The following is a 22,805-nucleotide window of genomic DNA, read 5'->3' as shown; positions in this document are numbered from 1 at the left end:
AAGCGCGCTAGCCGGGTGGCACGACACTCTCCATGTCAACAAACGGAAGAGAACGGAACACGGCAAAACTCCCGAAAAAATGTCAATAATCTGATGAAACCATATTGAAAAAACATACTTTACGATGATATGGTGACATGTATCAAATAAAATCAAAGCCGGAGATTGTAGTCGCCTATAACGGCAGCTAAACAAAAGGCAATTCCACTGTCCAGCTCGCGCACTTCAGAGTACCGAAAATGGTGGACACGTCATTCCAAGATGATGTGTTCCAACTCAGACCAAGATATTCAACTCATTTCTTCTCTCACAGCCTCTTGACACCCAGAGGAAGGTGTATGACGTGCATGTATACTAATAAGTCTTGTGCCCATTTATAGGCAGGAAGAAGAACAGAGCATCGATTTCAGACTTTCCTCTTCCGGGTCAGGAAATGTGCTGCAGAATGAGTTCTGTTTCACTCAGAGAAATAATTCAAACGGTTTTAGAAACTAGAGAGTGTTTTCTATCCAATAGTAGTAATAATATGCATATTGTACAAGCAAGAATTGAGTACGAGGCCGTTTGAAATGGGCACATTTTATCTGGCTACTCAATACTGCCCCTTGCAGCCCAAACAGGTTAAAGTGGCTAGTGGTACATTTTTACATAATTTCCATCAATTCCCATTATTAAAGTGGCTGGAGTTGAGTCAGTATGTTGGCAGCGGCCACTAAATGTTAGTGGTGGCTGTTTAACAGTCTGATGGCCTTGAGATAGAAGCTGTTTTTCAGTCTCTCGGTCCCTGCTTTGATGCACCTGTACTGACCTCGCCTTCTGGATGATAGTGGGGTGAACAGGCAGTGGCTTGGGTGGTTGTTGTCCTTGATGATCTTTATGGCCTTCCACGGGTGGTGTAGGTGTCCTGGAGGGCAGGTAGTTTGCCCCCGGTGATGCGTTGTGCAGACCTCACTACCCTCTGGAGAGCCTTACGGTTGTGGGCGGAGCAGTTGCCGTACCAGGCGGTGATACAGCCCGACAGGATGCTCTCGATTGTGCATCTGTAGAAGTTTGTGAGTGCTTTTGGTGACAAGCCGAATTTCTTCAGCCTCCTGAGGTTGAAGAGGCGCTGCTGCGCCTTCTTCACAACGCTGTCTGTGTGGGTGGACCAATTCAGTTTGTCCGTGATGTGTACACCGAGGAACTTAAAACTTTCCACCTTCCCCCACTACTGTCCCGTCGATGTGGATAGGGGGGTGCTCCCTCTGCTGTTTCCTGAAGTCCACAATCATCTCCTTTGTTTTGTTGACGTTGAGTGTGAGGTTATTTTCCTGACACCACACTCCGAGGGCCCTCACCTCCTCCCTGTAGGCCGTCTCGTCGTTGTTGGTAATCAAGCCTACCACTGTAGTGTCATCCGCAAACTTGATGATAGTTGGAGGCGTGCATGGCCACGCAGTCGTGGGTGAACAGGGAGTACAGGAGAGGGCTCAGAACGCACCCTTGTGGGACCCCAGTGTTGAGGATCAGCGGGGTGGAGATGTTGTTACCTACCCTCACCACCTGGGGGCGGCCCGTCAGGAAGTCCAGGACCAGTTGCACAGGGCGGGGTCGAGACCCAGGGTCTCGAGCTTGATGACGAGTTTGGAGGGTACTATGGTGTTAAATGCTGAGCTGTAGTCGATGAACAGCATTCTCACATAGGTATTCCTCTTGTCCAGATGGGTTAGGGCAGTGTGCAGTGTGGTTGCGACTGCGTCGTCTGTGGACCTATTGGGTCGGTAAGCAAATTGGAGTGGGTCTAGGGTGTCCGGTAGGGTGGAGGTGATATGGTCCTTGACTAGTCTCTCAAAGCACTTCATGATGACGGAAGTGAGTGCTACGGGGCGGTAGTCGTTTAGCTCAGTTACCTTAGCTTTCTTGGGAACAGGAACAATGGTTGCCCTCTTGAAGCATGTGGGAACAGCAGACTGGGATAAGGATTGATTGAATATGTCCGTAAACACACCAGCCAGCTGGTCTGCGCATGCTCTGAGGACGCGGCTGGGAATGCCATCTGGACCTGCAGCCTTGCGAGGGTTAACACGTTTAAATGTTTTACTCACCTCGGCTGCAGTGAAGGAGAGCCCGCAGGTTTTGGTAGCGGGCCGTGTCAGTGGCACTGTATTGTCCTCAAAGCGAGCAAAAAAGTTATTAAGCCTGTCTGGGAGCAAGACATCCTGGTCCGCGACAGGGCTGGTTTTCTTTTTGTAATCCGTGATTGACTGTAGACCCTGCCACATACCTCTTGTGTCTGAGCTGTTGAATTGCGACTCTAGTTTGTCTCTGTACTGGGACTTAGCTAGTTTGATTGCCTTGCGGAGAGAATAGCTACACTGTTTGTATTCGGTCATGTTTCCGGTCACCTTGCCCTGGTTAAAAGCAGTGGTTCGCGCTTTCAGTTACACGCGAATGCTGCCGTCAATCCACGGTTTCTGGTTTGGGAATGTTTTAATCGTTGCTGTGGGTACGACATCGTCAATGCACTTTCTAATGAACTCGCTCACCGAATCAGCATATTCGTCAATGTTGTTGTTGGACGCAATGCGGAACATATTCCAATCCGCGTGATCGAAGCAGTCTTGAAGCGTGGAATCAGATTGGTCGGACCAGCGTTGAACAGACCTGAGCGCGGGAGCTTGTTGCTTTAGTTTCTGTTTGTAGGCTGGAAGCAACAAAATGGAGTCGTGTTCAGCTTTTCCAAAAGGAGGGCGGGGCCTTATATGCGTCGCAGAAATTAGTATAACAATGATCCAAGGTTTTACCAGCCCTGGTAGCACAATCGATATGCTGATAGAATTTAGGGAGTTTTGTTTTCAGATTGGCTTTGTTAAAATCACCAGCTACGATGAATGCAGCCTCAGGGTGTGTGGTTTCCAGTTTACAAAGAGTCAGATAAAGTTCTTTCAGGGCCATCGATGTGTCTGCTTGGGGGGGAATATATACGGCTGTGATTATAATCGAAGAGAATTCCCTTGGTAGATAATGCGGTCGACATTTGATTGTGAGGAGTTCTAGATCAGGTGAACAGAATGACTTGAGTTCCTGTATGTTGTTATGATCACACCACGTCTCGTTAATCATAAGGCATACCCCCCCGCCCCTCTTCTTACCTGAAAGATGTATGTTTCTGTCGGCGCGATGCGTGAAGAAACCAGCTGGCTGCACCGACTCCGTTAGCGTCTCTTGAGTTAGCCATGTTTCCGTGAAGCAAAGAACGTTGCAGTCTCTGATATCTCTCTGGAAAGCTACCCTTGCTCGGATTTCATCAACCTTATTGTCAAGAGACTGGACATTGGCGAGTAGTTTGCTAGGGAGTGGAGCGCGATGTGCCCGTCTCCGAAGCCTGACCAGGAGACCGCTACGTTTGCCGCTTTTACGGCGTCGCATAGGGTCGCCGGCTGGGATCAGATCCATTGTATTGGGTGGAAGGCAAAACACTGGATCCGTTTCGGGAAAGTCATATTCCTGGTTGGAACGATGGTGAGTTGACGTTGCTCTTATATTCAGTAGTTCCTCCCGACTGTATGTAATGAAACCTAAGATTACCTGGGGTACCAATGTAAGGAATAACACATAAAAAAACAAAATACTGCATATTTTCCAAGGAACGCGAAGCGAGGCGGCCATCTTGGTCGGCGCCGGAATGGTCACCAGAGACACTTCCAGCAACACACTGTTTCTAACAGGACAGAGTCTGCAGACTGAAGACACAGCTGTGTATTATTGTGCTGGATGACTACAATGATACAAACCAAGACATGGACCTGTTCTAAAACTGAAAACCCATGAGAATCAAGCACAAGTGCAACATGTGGCCACCAGTGATTCAATAGAATATAATAATATAAATCGAAAAACTGCTCTGACATAACACTTATTGTTGATACACTGGCATAATAAGTATTATAACATGTACACCTTGATTCTTCACAAAAAACATTTCTCAACAGTGCCAAGATAAAGTATGTAGGATTTAGACCACTAGAGCAATGGGGAGAAACATTTAACACCATAGAGATGCAAATGTGTTTCGATTCACATAGACCCAAGGTCTCCTCCCATTTCAATAGTCTGATATAACTGCCCTCCACAGATCTCCCTCAGTCACGACAGCCACTCCCAGTCTCTTCCCTTGCTTCTAGAATCGTATAACTTTTCCACAATGAGAGTTCTAGAATGTGTGTTCCTCCTGGCTCTCATCTCAGGTGAGTTAACTGGAGTTATTTCTGTCCAGTGTAGGAAAGAGGAGAGGAGCTGTGCTACTTGGCTGCAGGGTCACAGTCATCTATCCTCTATGTCTGTTTTTCAGCTGTTAAAGGGCAGTCACTCACCTCCTCTGAGCCAGTGGTGAAGAAACCTAGAGAGTCAGTAACACTGTCCTGTGCTGTCTCTGGCCTTTCTCTAAGCTATCTGCATTGGATCCGTCAGAAACCAGGGAAAGGACTTGAGTGGATTGGGCGCATTGACAGTGGCACTGGCACCATATTTGCCCAGTCCCTCCAGGGCCAGTTCACCATCACCAAAGACGGCTCCAAAAACCAGCTGTACTTAAATGTGAACAGCCTGAAGACTGAAGACTGCTGTTTATTATTGTGCCAGAGACACAGTGACACAGGATCCTGCAGCGCCGTACAAAAACTGATCAACACTGAACGCAGTATGAGAGGCAATGAAGCGCGTCTATTCTTAAAACACACACTTAACACTACACAAAAGTTGCTGAAATTATTATAGATCCTTGGGGAACTCCACAATAGATTCCCAAAAGGGGCTGTGCAGTAAGAGATACATATAATTCAATACAACTTGTATTGTCCCACATAGGGAAATGTGCTTGTTTCTGTGCTGTTCAGCATTGTATAAAATCAAACATATCTAGTCTGAACATCCCATATGTAAAATCTCTGGCTTTCACAGTCTAGGCAACTTGGACTGATATTATAGCAAGGCCTGCACTAACCTGACTAGCACCGAACAAAGTTTAATACTCTGTAATAAGCAAGTGACAATATTCTGTGTCCACTAGAACAAATGTACCATCATTTTCAGGGATTTTTCAGAAATCATCTGCTACAAAGATGTCGTTGATTATGTGTTTGAATGTCTTTTTGTCATTTCATTTCCACAGGTGTTCAGGGTCAGACACTGACTGAGTCTCAATCAGTGGTTAAAAAGTCTATAGAATCCCACAAACTGACTTGCACATCCTTTATGCTGGGTTTAGAATCAGCTATTGGAATGCTTGTATCAGACAGGCACCTGGGAAAGGTTGCTACCATTCGTGGGTCCAGCAGTTACATCTACTACTCCCAGTCTGTTCAGGGTCGGTTCACCTTTTCCAGAGACAACAGCAAGCAGCAGGTGTATCTCCAGATGAACAGCCTGAAGACTGAAGACTCTGCTCTGTATTATTGTGCCAGAGACACAGTGACACAGGAGTCTGCAGCATTGTATTGTCGTATCTTTGCTATCGTTAAATTGAAGACTTATAGTTTTTATCAAAGATTCCTGTAATTAGGGATTACGCGATCACTTGAGTAATAACGTAACTAATTAACTATGAATTCGAGGGCACCAGGGAAAGTTATTAGATTACAAAGTTATAATTTCCCAATATAACCTTTCAGATATTTTCATATCTGATCAATAGTCTTCTGATTAATGATTTATTTATTTTTACCTCACGTTAGTCTCATTCCAAACGTCGTAAATTGTTGATTATCTGCACGAACCCAGTCTTCACTATGAGTCATCCATACATCAATTGTCTTAAATCATTTATTTATTACTAACTAATTAATTCACATAAATGCATAAACAAACACAAAAACTTAAAATAGTTACATGAAATGATAGGAGAAATATGCCCTAGTGGGCTGAACCGGCATAGCGGCATGTTAGACAAAAGGGATGGATGGGGGGTCGATTCAGAAGTCACTACAGAGTATACTCTTTATAACAATTGACATGCTAATCCTTACACATGAACGCTCACTCATTCGGGAACAATTGCAATCAATATATATATATTTACGCTCATTGTGTGTCGTCTTGATCGTTGGAGAGAAGTTTGTTTTGTTGGAGTTCCTTCTGTCGTAGTTATTGTGGATTGTTCAGAGTGACATTCGTTATAGAATGCTGTTTTGGCGGTTGTCTTTCTTCGCGTTCAATGATACCGAATTCCTAGCTGCAGACTAGTAGTCAATATCAAAACTTGTTCTTATTCGTATAAGAGTTTTAACCACGTGGTATGGTTAAAGATTCAGCAATTATACTCAACCTTCGTTCTCCTCCTTGGAGGATAAACATGGTCTAATGGTAATTTCTTAGAGTTGGCTTTTATTCAGATAGCAGAGAGGGGCTGTCCCATGGTCTCTGACCCAACTGGCTCAGGGCGGTCCTTGGATTTAGTTCAAATACAACAGGGATTTGTATTTTCCTTCATTAAACAGTTCAAAATCATATTACACAATTATACAAACAGTATCATACTCATTCATTTTATACAACAAACAGATGTAAACCTCATATCTGAGGTTATTATATAAACAGCGGTATGGTAATGTAGCCACACAGTCTCACATGAGTTTCCCACGTGGTGACAAATGGACCGGTTCATAGCTGGACTCTCCACCGATCTTTCATACTTTTGCAGGAATACGAAATATGTTCGTACCTCAAGTTCTGTGAGGTGGAAGAGAATTCCTTTGTCCTGAAAGTTTACCCTCTGTCTAATACTGTTGGGCCATGAGGAGATTCTCAGGAATTTACGACATCTCTCTGTGATCACCGCATGGGTTGTGGTAGGAAAGGGAGAGGCAGGGAGAGGGGGATGGGGTTTGCACTACCCAAGCAGGCGACGTCATGACAGTATAAAAACTGATCCAGCACTTCTCTTACTGTGAGAGTCTGTGAAACAATTCTGAGCTCTAGTCTCTGTCAACATCAATCCTATGGCCCCACAAACACTATAGGAGGGAGTAGACACATCGTACTCTAAATTATAACCATAATATACATGATTACTTGAAAAAAATGAAATATAACTGACAACTTGTCAAGATAACTGTATGAATATCATCATAAACCTTTAACTGAAAACTTTAAAGCCATTCCAAGTCAGTTGACAATAGTAAATAACTAACATTATCAATAATAAATGCAGTCACTTAGTAAAATGATTTATCAATCTGTAACGGCAGCCTTCCTCCTCTTCGTCTGAAGAGGAGGTGTAGCAGGGATCGGACTAAGACGCTGCGTAGTTTGTGCTCAACATGATTTAATAGATGAAAAACCGTGGATACTTACAAAATACAAAAATAACAAACGTGGCAAACCGAAACAGTCCTCTCTGGTGAAATGAACACAAAGACAGGAAACAACCACCCACAAACCCCAACACAAAACAAGCAACCTAAATATGATTCCCAATCAGAGACAACACAAAACACCTGCCTCTGATTGAGAACCATATTAGGCCAAACATAGAAACAGACAAACTAGACACACAACATAGAATGCCCACCCAGCTCACGTCCTGACCAACACTAAAACAAGTAAAACACACAAGAACTATGGTCAGAACGTGACACAATCTCTAGAAGCTAAAACCATTTTGGCCTATTTGGTCATGTTTTTCAATTTTATGATCTTATTTAAATGAAACCAGATTTCAAATTTCATTAAACAATTAATACAATATTAAATACATGTACCATGAAGGTCATTAATATTAAACAGTAATGGAACAAATATAGATCTTTGGGTGACCCTAATAGATTGTCATCCTGTGCTGTTCTGAGAAACAATGTTGACATGATCAACTCTCCCTCTCAGTCTCTATTTAAACCTCTGGTGGGAGGTCTTCCTCCCCTTCATCCATTTATAATCAGACATTCAGCTCTGGCCTTCTCATTATAGGTCACTAGGACTGACATTACAGTGAGCCCTGCACTAACTATCACTGAACAATGGAGCTTATGAAAAAGCCCTGGAGTGGATTGGGAGAATGAATGAAAGGCCAGTTTACTCTGACTGAGGACGTCTTCACAAGCACACAGTTATTGTAGGCCAAGAGGACTCTGCTGTTTATTATTGTGCTCGCCAGTGGCGGATTTAGGTACAGGCGACATGGGTAGCCGCCCAGGACAGCATCTTGCTGGGTGCGGCATGGGGTGCCCGCACAATTATTATTATTTTTTTATTACATTTTGAATAGTGACATTTGAGTGATCGGTTCTCTATCGCTCAGTTGCTCATCACTTCAATGATATCATGTCACAATGTGGGACTGTGGGTCAATTAACCTTGTCGGGGTGGGCGCCCTGATAGTTTGTGAGCTAGGCAGGCTACTGCCTGGGAAGGGCTCCCACTCAGAAGTACGAGATGGGGAGGGGGGCGGGGGTAGGTTGACCTCAGGTCTCCCCACTGGAAGCCTGAGGTAGGGGGAGCGGGGGAATCGATCAAATAGCGCACCTCTAACTTTGTACAGGACTAATGCAATTAGTTGTGCAATTTAGTTTGTGTGTTTTGTGTGTTGTTTGAAGTGCATTAGTGTAATAATCAGGTTCTATTCTTTATAAGTTTGTTATTTTGTGTATTTGTGTGATATAGGATTTGTGCAATTTAGTTTTATTTGTGTGTTTTTTGATAGCAATAGGGTAATAGTGTAATAATTCGATTTTTTTTAAATTGGTATTTATTTACTACAATTTGTTTCTATTTGTCTTTGTTAATTATTTTCAATAGTTATGAGGCTTTTTTTGTATAAATTTTTATATATAGTTTTAAATTACCATTTATTTGTGTTGTTCAAAATGTCTGAATAAAAATTACAGTTAAGGGGGTGAACACCCCACTGAAGGGGGGGGGGGTTCACCCAGGGAGCCATACAAGCTAGAACCTCCACTGCTCGACAGAAACACTGACTGAAGCTGGTGAACCAGCTGTACAACATGGATAGTTGATGTACTACTACCTCTCTTGTGTCTCACTAGAATAATACGAGTATCATTAGTGTAAATAATACAACAACAATATCACAAAGCACTACACTATAAGAGTCCAGACACTAACATTCAAACTACCTCTTGCCCAGTCTGGTCAAGCTTTCTTGATGTCACATGAACAAGTAATTAACAAGGTATTCAGAACATATGAACCTGTTCACCATCTCTGAGTTCTCTATTTAATCTGTGTGATCTTCCCACCCTGTGAGGAGGAGTCAATGCAAAACTCTGAGCTCTTCCATCACTACTTATCTCAGAGTAGAGTGGAGGAAAGGGACTGAAGCTCTGACTAGACTGAGGAACAGGGACACACCATAGTTCAGCATGGATTCTATGACTGGACTACTGCTACTGATAACATGCCTGACAGGTAACAATGTTAATAAGTGTTGAATCAAATCTAACAGATTGTGGAGAGCACGTAGGAATTAACATCTATACGTTCTATTTCCACAGGTGTTAACAGTCAGACATTGACTGAGTCTGGACCAGTAGTTAAAAGCCTGGGGAACAACACAAACTGACCTGTACTTATGCTGATATCTCAACTAGCTCAGACTTTAACTGGATCAGACAGGCTTCTGGGAAAGGATTGGAGTGGATAGCTTACATTTATGGTCCAAGTGGTAGTAGCATCTACTACTCTCAGTCAGTTCAGGGTCGGTTCACCATCTCCAGAGACAACAGCAAGCAGCAGGTGTATCTCCAGATGAACAGTCTGAAGACTGAAGACTCTGCTGTTTATTATTGTGCCAGAGACACAGTGACACAGGAGGCTGCAGCACTGTACACAAACTGATCAAGCACTTCTCTTACTGTGAGAGTCAGTAATTCTGATCTCCCGTCTCCACCAACACTATAGGAGGGAGTAGACACATCGTACTCTAAATTATAACCATAATATACATGATTACTTGAAAAACATAAAATATACCTGACAACTTGTCAAGATAACAGTACAAATATACTTATAAACCTTTAACTGAAAACTTTATAGCCATTCATAGTCAGTTGACAACAGCAAATAACCCCAAACAGCATCAATAATTTATACAATCATTCAGTGAAATTAACTAACAATCTCTAGCAGCTAAATCCATTTATTTGTATGTCTTTCAATTTGATGAGCTTATTTGCATGAAACCAAATGTCACATTTCAGCAAACAGAATTAGTACAATATTGAATACAGATATATAGGCATTGATTGAAGCTCAATATGACACCAATCTCGATGGAAATTCGCAAATCAACTTGATTGGAGGTAACAACACGCTCCCCACCTCTCGTCTGGCCGTTACCGGTGAACACATACCGGATTTTTTTACAGGGTCGTTAGCAATTGATTTTTATTTTTATGAGTATACCATTAGATATATTTTGGTGATAAGTGTAAAATATAAGGATTTCTAAAAATAGTCCTATTGCTGTTTTTCTAAACATACTACAGAGTCCCATCCTATAAGTGAAGCACCAAAGTCAATATGGTTCACAGAGGGTTTTCTGAAATTCCTATCCCTGACATACTGTACCTGCCTTCTTATGCAAATTACTCATAACTTTTTAACTATTTAATCTCTCTTCCTCTGCCTTATATAAATCAGCATCGCTGTGTGAATCATATTTCTCTCTGAGTCCTGGAGAGTAAAGAAGGGCAACTCCTACCAGTTCAGCTTCAACACAAACCATGTTCCATGACTCTCTGCTGCTGCTGTTGGCAGCGGTCTCCTGTCTCTCAGGATTTGGGTGTTTAACAGACTTATAACATATTTAAAGGAATATAATATGTAATTAATGCTTACTTAGCTTTAAAACAGCTCTACTTTTGAGATTGTTCTACATGATATGATGATGTTTCTTAACCTGTTTGGCGTGCAAGCCCGACGTCGGTACATTTATAGCAACAGCCACTTCAAGTGCAGGGCGCGAAATTCAAAAGATATTTTTTTTAAATATTTAACTTTCACACATTAAAACCTGTTAAGGCTAGGGGGTGCTGTTGTCACTATTTATGGAAATCGTGTAATTTTTGAAACGGCTTCCTACAAACTTCTTGATCGTACAATATGCATATTATTATTATTATTGGATAGAAAACAGTCTATAGTTTCTATAGCCGTTGAAATTTTGTCTCTAAGTGGAACAGAACTCATTCTACAGCAATTTCCCTGACATGGAGTCAGATTTCACACATTTTGGCCCCTGTTCTGGAGTCAGTTTTAAGGCCACTGTTATTCCTATGAGTATACGGACACTGCTTACGTCTTCCCCTGGATGCCTTTACGTGATGACGCTTTGAATGGTATCGATTGCCCAATCACAGCCACTATAAATGAAAAAATCCTGTAGGTAGGACCTCTTTTCTAGGTGCGTCATGCGCGCGGAGGATACCGACCTACTGTTTTTCCAAGCATTAGTGTAGCCTGTTATATTTCTCCGGTCATATTTTTACTCGTTATAGGAGTTAAAAACATCATAAGGTAGTTAATTTAAAGCGTTTTATAGCAATTTATATCCGTTTAGTGCGATTTTGGGACATTTATTTCTGAGCCACTGTGAATCTCTGGGCACCGTTCCAGTTCATGCCGAACGCAATGTGCATTTCTGCATGGCAAGAGGACAGCTTTCGACCAAAAGACGATTAGACCCAAGAAAGGATTCTTTGCCCAAGATTCTGATGGAAGAACAGCTCAAAGTAGGAACAATTTATTATGATAAATCGTGTTTCTGTCGAAAAATGTTAGTGGCTTAGGACGCCATCTTTTTTGACGTAGCTTCGCTTGGCGCAAACTGTATTGAAAAGTAAGGATAATTTAAAAAATGTAATTCCGCGATTGTATTAAGAATTAAATTGTCTATCAATCGCTGTCCACCCTATATTTTTTAGTCACGTTTATGAGTATTTATGTATACGACTAGATCACTGTCTAATATGGCGCACGGCATTTTCTGACCAGCTCGGCTACTTTTCTCATTGTATAACCACGATTTTGGTGGCTAAATATCCACATTTTCGAACAAACTGTATATGTATGTTGTAATATGATGTTACAGGAGTGTCATCTGAAGAATTCTGAGAAGGTTAGTGAAAAAATTAATATCTTTTGGCGATGTTGACGTTATCGCGCTCTTTGGCTAGAATCAATGCTGGGGTAACGTTTGCATATGTGGTATGCTAATATAACGATTTATTGTGTTTTCGCTGTAAGACACTTAGAAAATCTGAAATATTGTCTGTATTCACAGGATCTGTGTCTTTCGATTAGTGTATGCTGTGTATTTTTACGAAATGTTTTATGATTAGTAATTAGGTAAGACACGTTGCTCTATCTATTTATTCTAGTCGATTTGTGACGGTGGGTGCAATTGTAAACTATGATATCTACCTGAAATATTCACATTTTTCTAACAAAACCTATCCTATACCATAAATATGTTATCAGACTGTCATCTGAGGAGGTTTTTTCTTGGTTAGTGGCTATCAATATCTTAGTTTAGCCGAATTGGTGATAGCTAGTGGTGTTGGTGGACAAAGAAAAAATGGTCTCTTTTGCTAAGGTGTTTACCTAATAGATTTACATATTGTGTCTTCCCTGTAAAACATTTTAAAAATCGGACATGTTGGCTGGATTCACACGATCTGTATCTTTCATTAGCTGTATTGGACTTGTTAATGTGTGAAAGTTAAATATTTTAAAAAAATATTTTTTTTGAATTTCGCGCCCTGGCTTTTCAGTGGGGGGGGGGGGGGGGGTGCCGCTAGCGGCACCCCAGTCCTAGACAGGTTAACAAGTCCAATACAGCATATGAAAGGTACACATCTCGTGAATCCAGCAAACATGTCCGATTTTTAAAATGTTTTACAGGGAAGACAAAATATGTAAATCTATTAGCTAACCACGTTAGCAAAAGACTCCACTTTTATTACTCCATCAGTTTTTGACTCCATCAGTAGCTATCACAAATTCGGCCAAATAAAGATATAAATAGCCACTAACCAAGAAACAACCTCATCAGATGACAGTCTGATAACATATTTATTGTATAGCATATTTTTTTTTTCGAAAAATGTGCATATTTCAGGTATAAATCATAGTTTACATTGCAGCTACATTCAGAAATTGCACCGAAAGCAGCCATAATATTTACAGACACCAACGTCAAATAGCTAATTACTCATCATAAAACATTTCTGAAAAATACATAGTGTACAGCAAATGAAAGACAGGCATCTTGTGATGCCAAACAATATTTCCGATTTATTAAGTGTTTTACAGCGAAAACAAAATGTAGCGTTATATTAGCTTAGCACAATGGCCAGAAACACTTGGGCGCCGGCGACTACGACAGATATATGAAACAACATCATAAATTGGGTATTACTTTTGCTGATCTTTCATCAGAATGTTGAACAAGGTGTCCTTTGTCCAGATGAGTCATTGTTTGGATTCAGAATGGCAACTTTCTCTCTCCATTTAGCAAGTGCGCTAGCCGGGTTGCACGGATCTCTCTATGTAAACAAACGGAAGAGAACGGAACACGGCAAAACTCCCGAAAAAATTTCAATAATCTGATGAAACTATATTGAAAAAACATACTTTACGATGATATGGTGACATGTATCAAATAAAATCAAAGCCGGAAATAATAGTCGCCTATAACGTCAGCAAAACAAAAGGCAACCCCACTGTCCAAATCGCATTCTTCAGAGTACCGGAAATGGGGTACACGTCATTCCAAGAGGATTTATTCCATCCCAGATCGAGATAATCACCTAATTTCTTCTCTCACAGTCTTCTTGACACCCAGAGGAAGGTGTATGACGTGCATGTTTACTAATAGCTCTTGTGCCCATTTATAGGCAGGAAGAGGAAGAGAGCATCGATTTCAGACTTTGAACTTCCGGGTCAGGAAAAGTGCTGCAGAATGAGTTCTGTTTCACCCAGAGAAATAATTCAAACAGTTTTAGAAACTAGAGAGTGTTTTCTATCCAATAGTAATAATAATATGCATATTGTACGAGCAAGAATAGAGTACGAGGCCGTTTGAAATGGACACATTTTATCAGGCTACTCAATACTGCCCCTTGCAGCCATAAGAAGTTTTAAGAGGTGTACACTGTGGTCTTAAGCTCACCCAGCCAAGTTCAATGGTTATATATTCTGGAGAGTCTTTGGTAATCACCTGTAAGGTCTCTGGGTATTCTCTGACTGATAGCACCAACCTCTATGGAGTATCATGGGTCCAACCTGAGGGCATTATACCAGAGTGGGTTGGGAACATCTATCATGATGCAGGCACAGCTTACAAAGATTCACTGAAACACAAGTTCAGCTTGACCAGAGACACTGAGAGGCACAGTGACCTTAATAGGACAGAGTCTGCAGACTGATGACACAGCTGTCTATTACTGTTCTCGATACCACAGTGATACAAACAAGCCCCAGAACTTGTACAAAAATCACAACAGCCTCGATTAGAAAACAAACTTAATCATATTGTTTTTCCCTGACCAGAAATACTAGTGTACCATTCATAGACGTCTACATAGTAAATCAAGTGTGAAAACACACAAAAGTAATGCTCAAATCATTCCTCTGTACATTTCACTCTACATGATGTGCTGTATCTTATTTGCTCTATAATAGGAGCCAATTCTCAAGGAAATTCAGAGTTCAAACTAGCTAGCTATAGTTAACCATTGTTATTTCACTGAAAATATCAGCAGCAAGTCATTACATTGGGATACTTATTCTGTGTTTAACATGTCAGAATGATATAAGTTGTTTTTTTCCTCCTTTTGTAACTCTTTCACTCTATGCAAAGTAACTCTCCTCTCTTGTGTATAAAGAGGAATATCTCTCTCTCTTTCACTCATTTGGCAAGTGCAGTTAGCTTCAGTTTAGCTTCAACACAAACCATGTTCCCTGAATCTCTGCTGTTGGTGCTGGCAGCTGTATCCTGTGAGTTTTGGGGGACTGATACATCAACATTGGTGTACTAGGGAGTAATAGAGTTTTGGAAATGTAATTAACATAATATTTAGTTTGTTTTGTTTTGTTCTGTCAGACTGAACTCACACAACCAGGCTCTATGACCCTTCAGCCTGGACAGCCTCTGACCCTCTCATGTAAAGTCTCTGGGTATTCTTTAACCAGCACCAGCTACTGTACAGGTGTGAATCGCCAACCTGCAGGAAAAGCACTGGAGTGGGTTGGATATATATGTGGCAGTGGTAACATATATTACAGTGATAAACTGAAAAACAAGTTCAGTATCTCCAGAGACACTTCCAGCAGCACAATGACTTTAACAGGACAGAGTCTGCAGACTGAAGACACAGCTGTGTATTATTGTGCTCGCCTCCACAGTGATACAAACCAACACAGGACCTGTACAAAAACTCCAACACATTCATATGAATATAAAGCTATCCAAACACTAAACATGACACTAGAAAACAAACTTTTAAACAATTAAAACACATGTACTTTAAACACAATTACTGTATTACTACAATTTCTTAGACAATGACACTCCATCCATCAAATCTGCTCAAAGTATTATCACGCTCCCCTCTTCATTTGTTTGGTGTTTTCTGTCTTTATGTTTGGAAAGCTCAGATTAACTAATCATCCCTTCGTTAAGGATTTGCCCTCTATTGAAAAGCTTTCCACAATTTTATTCAATAAAGATTTCAGGTCACACAGAAACAGGATATTTTCCATAATGTTGGTCAAACTGTATGAGAAGTACCTATTAATACATCCATTCCATAATCTAAGGGTTCATGTTTGATAATCCATTACGTTCCACACCGGCCCTGCTCTCCTTTTATCAGTTGTGTCTGTTTCTCTCACACACCCCACCCATCTCTCTTCCCCTCTGTGACCCTCACAGCTGTGTGGCACCACGCTTGGTGAACTCCAGTCTGTCACCTGGGTGTTTCAGGGTCCCAGTTTAGCATCTCTGATGATTCAGATAGACAGTTAAAGCAGTTAAGTAGCCCAGGGAGTGTAGGGACTGTTTATATACACTTTCATGATCTAATTCTCACTACCTTGTTTCAGCTGAGGAGAAAAAGCTGTTTTGCATCAACCACATGAACACAATTTGAATTTGATTAAATGGTGAGATGGATCAAATAATTAAATTTTAATTATTGGTTTGTCAACAGTTGTATTAATTGTATTATTTAATATTTTCAGTCATTCACTGCTACTCATCACACACAATGTTATTGACAGACCATATTCATGGTTTGTGTTGGTAATAAATATAACACACTTATCAAGAATTGCATTGAACAATGAGTCCTTAACTAAAATAATAAATTGCTCTGTGGTTTCTCATATCTGTCCTGGGATACTCCCCCTAAATACTTTAGTACGTCTTCATTATAATTGTTTATAGGGGAGAGAGTTTAAGAATGTATTTTTATCAGGCGTATCTATCAAAATGAGCATTGGGCACAGTAGTTCAAAGCTACCCAAGCATGACTTCTACCCCAGGACGCACCTGCACTCTGGTAAAGCCATTTCCCTGATATACTATCTGCATTAACCCTAAAAAGGATTAATATATCATTGTGAAAGTGCAGTAACATGTTTAAAAACAACACACTACAATGATGTATTGCAGATGTGGGTTAAAAATACAAATTGTGAATTGAAAAAGTTATCGAGTGAAGTTTCGCCATCTAAGTGAAGTAGTTTGGTGATATTTGCTGACCATATGACATTGAAGCAATGGGAATACATTTCAGGGTAATTCAGGATGGGAATTATCCCTTCTTTTTTAGTTATCTTGTTTTATGTGTTGTTTTAAAAATCTATATTCGTAAGGTATTTTCTGACTTTATTGAACAGATAGAGAGAGAGTTAATGTAATGAAAGATAGAGGTTGTGTCAAAGGCAGTAGGCCAGATTCAAAACTATGCCTAAAACGTATGACACAACATACCGCAATTTCTTACAAGGTCCATTTGTAAATGTGTTTGTGATATTGTTGTGAGAAATATCAAAATGTAATATGATTTAATGTCAACTATTTCATGACTCTTCTTAATACATGAAACACTGTTCGAATGAGAGAAAAAAAACATTTACTTTACTGTGTAAACAACACAGAAAATGTTTGCTGATTGACAGTGATCACTGATGTCTGGCTTTGTCTTAGAATTGATTGCCTTGAAACATATTTTATATGCATGTGACATGCTACCACCCAACTATGGATGTCATGCAAATTCTGTCCCTCAAGTCTGTGTACTTATATGATGTTTCCTACCATGTGTGAATTGTCTTCCATCCTGAAAAGATGACAGGCCAACCACACCTCCTCCTGGTCTTGCTGGGCCTCTGTAGTATGTACTCAATAATCATGCAATTTATTGGAACAAAGCATTTTACCTATAGAGATAATTATAATATCCATTGAGTTAGCATATTTTGATCTATTGTCTTCATTCTCTCTTCTCTATTAGGGGTATATCTTCTACTTGCACACAATCCCGGATCCGGGAGCACCCCCATCAGTAAAAAAGCTGACTAGCATAGCCTAGCATAGCGTCACAAGTAAATACTAGCATCTAAATATCATTAAATCACAAGTCCAAGACACCAGATGAAAGATACACATCTTGTGAATCCAGCCATCATTTCTGATTTTTAAAATGTTTTACATGGAAGACACAATATGTAAATCTATTAGCTAACCACGATAGCAAAAGACACCACTTTTTTTTCCCACCATTTTTTTCCTGCATAGGTAGCTATCACAATTTCGACCAAATAAAGATATAAATAGCCACTAACCGGGAAACAACTTCATCAGATGACAGTCTGATAACATATTTATTGTATAGCATATGTTTTGTTAGAAAAATGTGCATATTTCAGGTATAAATCATAGTTTACCATTGCAGCCACCATCACAACTCGCACCAAAGCAACTAGAATAACTACAGAGACCAACGTGAATTACCTAAATACTCATCATAAAACATTTCTGAAAAATACACAGCGTACAGCAAATGAAAGACAAAGATCTTGTGAATCCAGCCAATATTTCAGATTTTTTAAGTGTTTTACAGCGAAAACACAATATTGCATTATATTAGCTTACTACAATAGCCAACCACACAACAGCATTGATTCAGGCCAACAATAGCGATAACGAATAAACCAGCAAAAGATATTAATTTTTTCACTAACCTTCTCAAACTTCTTCAGATGACAGTCCTATAACATCATATTACACAATACATATAGAGTTTGTTCGAAAATGTGCATATTTAGCGGCACAAATCGTGGTTATACAATGAGAATAGTAGCCAAGCTGCCAACAAAATGTCGGGAGAAATCTTGGGAGAGGCACGTAATCTAATCAGTAACTAATCCTAAACTTGACTAAAAAATACAGGTTGGACAGCAAATGAAAGATACATTAGTTCTTAATGCAATCGCTGTGTTAGATTTTAAAAATTAACGTTACTACGACATACAGCGTGCGTTAAAGCGAGACCGCACCGAAATTAATGGCGGAATATGAGTTTAACATTTTTCAACAGAACAACGAATTAACATCATAAATAGTTCTTACTTTTTGATGAGCTCCCATCAGAATCTTGGGCAAGTTGTCCTTTTTCCAAAAGAATCGTTGCTCGGTTTTAGATTGTCGCCTTCAACGTTGGAATTAGCAGTAAACATTAGCCATGTGGGCCAGACGTGTCCAAGTCCCTAGAACGCAGCACAAATAAATACCCAAAAATCGCAATATACTGATATAAACTGATATAACTCGGTTTAAAATAACAACATTATGATGTCTTTAACACCTATATCGAATAAAAACAGAGCCGGATATATCTAAGGGCTATAACGGGAGCTTTCTAGAACGACATCCTGAGGTCCTTTTTGCGTCATGGCGAAGAGAAGAAAGGGAGCACCCCACGTTGCCAGCCCATTTATAAGCCCTCAGATCTGCCCAGCAACTCCATTTCAATTCTCACTATTCGCTGACATCCAGGGGAAGGCGTATGCAGTGCATCTCAACCAATAGAAGACAGGCAAATTAGAAAAACCGACCTCAGAACAGCCTGCAGAATTCAGCATTCTCACATCCTCATAGGAAAATTGCTCCAACTCGAGTTCTGTTTTACTCACAGATATAATTCAAACGGTTTTAGAAACTAGAGAGTGTTTCTATCCAATAGTAATAATAATATGCATATTGTACGAGCAAGAATTGAATACTAGGCAGTTTAATTTGGGAACGAAATTATTACAAAGTGCAAACAGCACCCCCTATTGAGAAAAGGTCAGAGTCTGGAGGACATTCCCTCCAGTCCAGTCCTGAAAAAGCCTGCAGAACCTCTCAGCCTCTCCTGTAAGGGATCTGGCTTTACCTTTAGTAGCTACAACATGGCCTGGATACAACAACCTGCAGGAAGATCACTTGAATGGATATTAATTATAAGGACTAGTAGTGGAACTGCATATGCAAAAAGTGTTGAAGGACGGATAGAAGTCACCTGAGATAATTCTAACAGCATGGTGTAACTCAGGCCTGGCAAATTATTTTCCATGGAGGGCCACATTAGAATATATTTTTGCCATCGCGGGCCAGAATCATATTACTGGATTATACATCATGTGTATGATTGTGTTGACAGATATATCTACTGTAAATCACGTCCAAATATGCTACTTATTTTACCTTTTTAACATGCACAGAAATAAACCACATCCATGTTCTTCTTTTGGTAGGTATTTTCATTATTAAACATGCAATGAACTACACAGAGGGAAAAGTACACTGTGAATTCAGCACCACAGACAGAACTCTTGTTAACGGGTATGCACAAAAAACACAAGAAAGATAGAGAGCTCAACATTACATTTAAACTACTCAATCAGTGTGAGGAGAAGTATCTGATGTGCATTGACTAGAGCAGTGAAGTCAGGTATAGTTTCTGACCTCGCTATGCTGAGAGGTGAGAGTCAGTATGAGATGATCTGTGCCTTGAATTGTTATATTTCATCACTGAAAATGTCTATTCACATACATAGGTTGACCCACACAGTACAAACATCTTCTGAGCATGACTCCTAATCTTTGGAAAGTTTTGTTCATCGAGAGATGAATAGAACCTCGTCAGTGACATTGTTTTGAATAGTTCTCCAATCACTGCATCAGACTGAAGATCGATAAGCGCATGTTGCAGGTCAGTGGGAGTGTTATCCACATTGAAGGTGAAAGGAGAGGAAACCAACAGCATGTCATTTTCCAACACTTTAAAATCCTCAAAACGACCAGAAAACTCACCGTTCCAAGCACGCAGCAGCGATGTATACTTCTCCCGCTGGTCATCTGATAGCGAACAGACTAGTAGTGACGGAAGGTGGGTGAGATTATTGGCTTCTACTTGGCGGGTCAGGAGGAGTAATTTTCGCTTGAAGGCTTTGACAAGGCTGGACATCTGATGTGCAAAAAGGCCCTTCCCTTGTAGAAGGGAATTCATTTAATTCATTAGGGCCATGATGTCCACGCTGAAGGCAAAATCAGCCAAACATTCTTTACATTGCAGTTGAGGGAAATCCACACATTTTCTTTTCATTTGCAAAAACTCTGCAATCTCCGACTTCAGGTCCGACACCCTTTTTTTAGCACCTTCCCCAAACCCAAACTCAACTCTCACGTTTGTGTGGTAGGGGAGATCTGCATGACCCGACTCTGTCTCTTCCAACAGTGAGACAAACTGCCTGTGGTTTAAAGAGTTCACTCTTATGAAGTTTACCACTTTAGTGACTGTATCCACAACATGGCTAATTTTCAGAACAAATTTACAGAGCACCTCCTGATGATTAATGCAAATCAGGAAAATAACTTTCTGATCTGGGTTCAGCTCAGCTACTTGATCTTGTATCCTTTTCAAAAGGCCAATGTTTTTTCCTGTCAAGTTTGGGCATCCATCAGTGTTCACACTGGATAACTTTTCAAAACTTAGTCCCAATTTTGCCACAAACTTGTTAACCTGTCTGGCTCTGGCGTTCCGCTAGCGGAACTCCTCCCACATTCCACTGAAAAGGCAGAGCGCGAAATTCAAAAGATATTTTTTAGAAATATTTAACTTTCACACATTAACAAGTCCAATACAGCAAATGAAAGATACACATCTTGTGAATCCAGTCAACATGTCCGATTTTTAAAAGGACAGACATTTTTCACAGTACAGGTAGCATGCACAAAGCCAACCTAACTAACCAAGAACCAACCAAACTAACCAAGAAACAACTTCATCAGATGACAGTCTTATAACATGTTATACAATAAATCTATGTTTTGTTCGAAAAATGTGCATATTTGAGGTATAAATCAGTTTTACATTGCAGCTACCATCACAGCTACCGTCACAAATAGGACCGAAGCAGCCAGAGTAATTACAGACACCAACGTCAAATACCTAAATACTCATCATAAAACATTTCTGAAAAATCGATGGTGTACAGCAAATTAAAGACAAACATCTTGTGAATCCAGCCAATATTTCCGATTTTTTAAGTGTTTTACAGCGAAAACACAATATAGCATTATATTAGCTTACTACAATAGCCTACCACACTACCGCATTCATTCATCAAGGCACGTTAGCGATAGCAATAGGCACGTTAGCGATAGTGAATAAACCAGCAAAAGATATATAATTTTTGACTAACCTTGATAAGCTTCATCAGATGACAGTCCTATAACTTCTACCGACTCAGAAACCCGGATCCGGGAGCACCCCCACCTCCCCCACCAGTAAAAAAGCTGAATAGCATAGCTAGCATAGCGTCACAAGTAAATAGTAGCATCTAAATATCATTCAATCACAAGTCCAAGATACCAGATGAAAGATCCACTTCTTGTGAATCCAGCAATCATTTCTGATTTGTAAAATGTTTTACAGGGAAGACACAATATGTAAATCTATTAGCTAACCACGTTAGCAAAAGACACCATTTTTCTTTGTCCACCATTCTTTCTCTCCACCACTAGCTATCACCAATTCGGCCAAATAAAGATATTGATAGCCACTAACCAAGAAAAAACCTCATCAGATGACAGTCTGATAACATATTTATTGTATAGGATAGGTTTTGTTAGAAAAATGTGCATATTTCAGGTAGAAATCATAGTTTACAATTGCACCCACCATCACAACTCGACTAGAATAAATACAGAGAGCAACGTGTATTACCTAATTACTAATCATAAAACATTTCTTAAAAATACACAGCGTACACTAATTGAAAGACACAGATCCTGTGAATCCAGACAATATTTCAGATTTTCTAAGTGTCTTACAGAGAAAACACAATAAATCGTTATATTAGCATACCACATGTGCAAACATTACCCCAGCATTGATTCACGGCAAAAAGAGCGATAGCATTATCACCACCAAAATGTATTAATTTTTTCACTAACCTTCTCAGAATTCTTCAGATGACACTCCTGTAACATCATATTACAACATACATATAGAGTTTGTTCGAAAATGTGCATATTTAGCCACCAAAATCGTGGTTATACAATGAGAAAAGTAGCCAAGCTGGTCAGAAAATGTCGGGCGCCATATTGGACAGTGATCTAGTCTAATGCATAAATACTCATAAACTTGACTAAAAAATACAGGGTGGACAGCGATTGAAAGACAATTTAGTTCTTAATGCAATCGCTGAATTACATTTTTTAAATTAACCTTAATGTTCAATACAGGTTGCGCCAAAGC

The 22,805-nt window shown here is 40.2% G+C and overlaps 1 protein-coding gene across 1 annotated transcript in view; it reads right to left on the bottom strand.

Annotated features, from left to right (window-relative positions):
• Positions 1–22,805, bottom strand: part of LOC120034204 (immunoglobulin gamma-1 heavy chain-like) — a 596,842-nt gene that overhangs the window by 138,156 nt on the left and 435,881 nt on the right. The window contains exon 3 of the mRNA XM_038980675.1: positions 13,354–13,369. Within this exon, the coding sequence (XP_038836603.1) occupies positions 13,354–13,369 (16 nt within the window). The remainder of the gene's footprint in view (positions 1–13,353; positions 13,370–22,805) is intronic.

This window comes from Salvelinus namaycush, chromosome 41, assembly GCF_016432855.1.
Source record: "Salvelinus namaycush isolate Seneca chromosome 41, SaNama_1.0, whole genome shotgun sequence".
NCBI classification, from domain to species: domain Eukaryota; kingdom Metazoa; phylum Chordata; class Actinopteri; order Salmoniformes; family Salmonidae; genus Salvelinus; species Salvelinus namaycush.
This window is presented reverse-complemented; position numbering and strand designations above follow the sequence as displayed.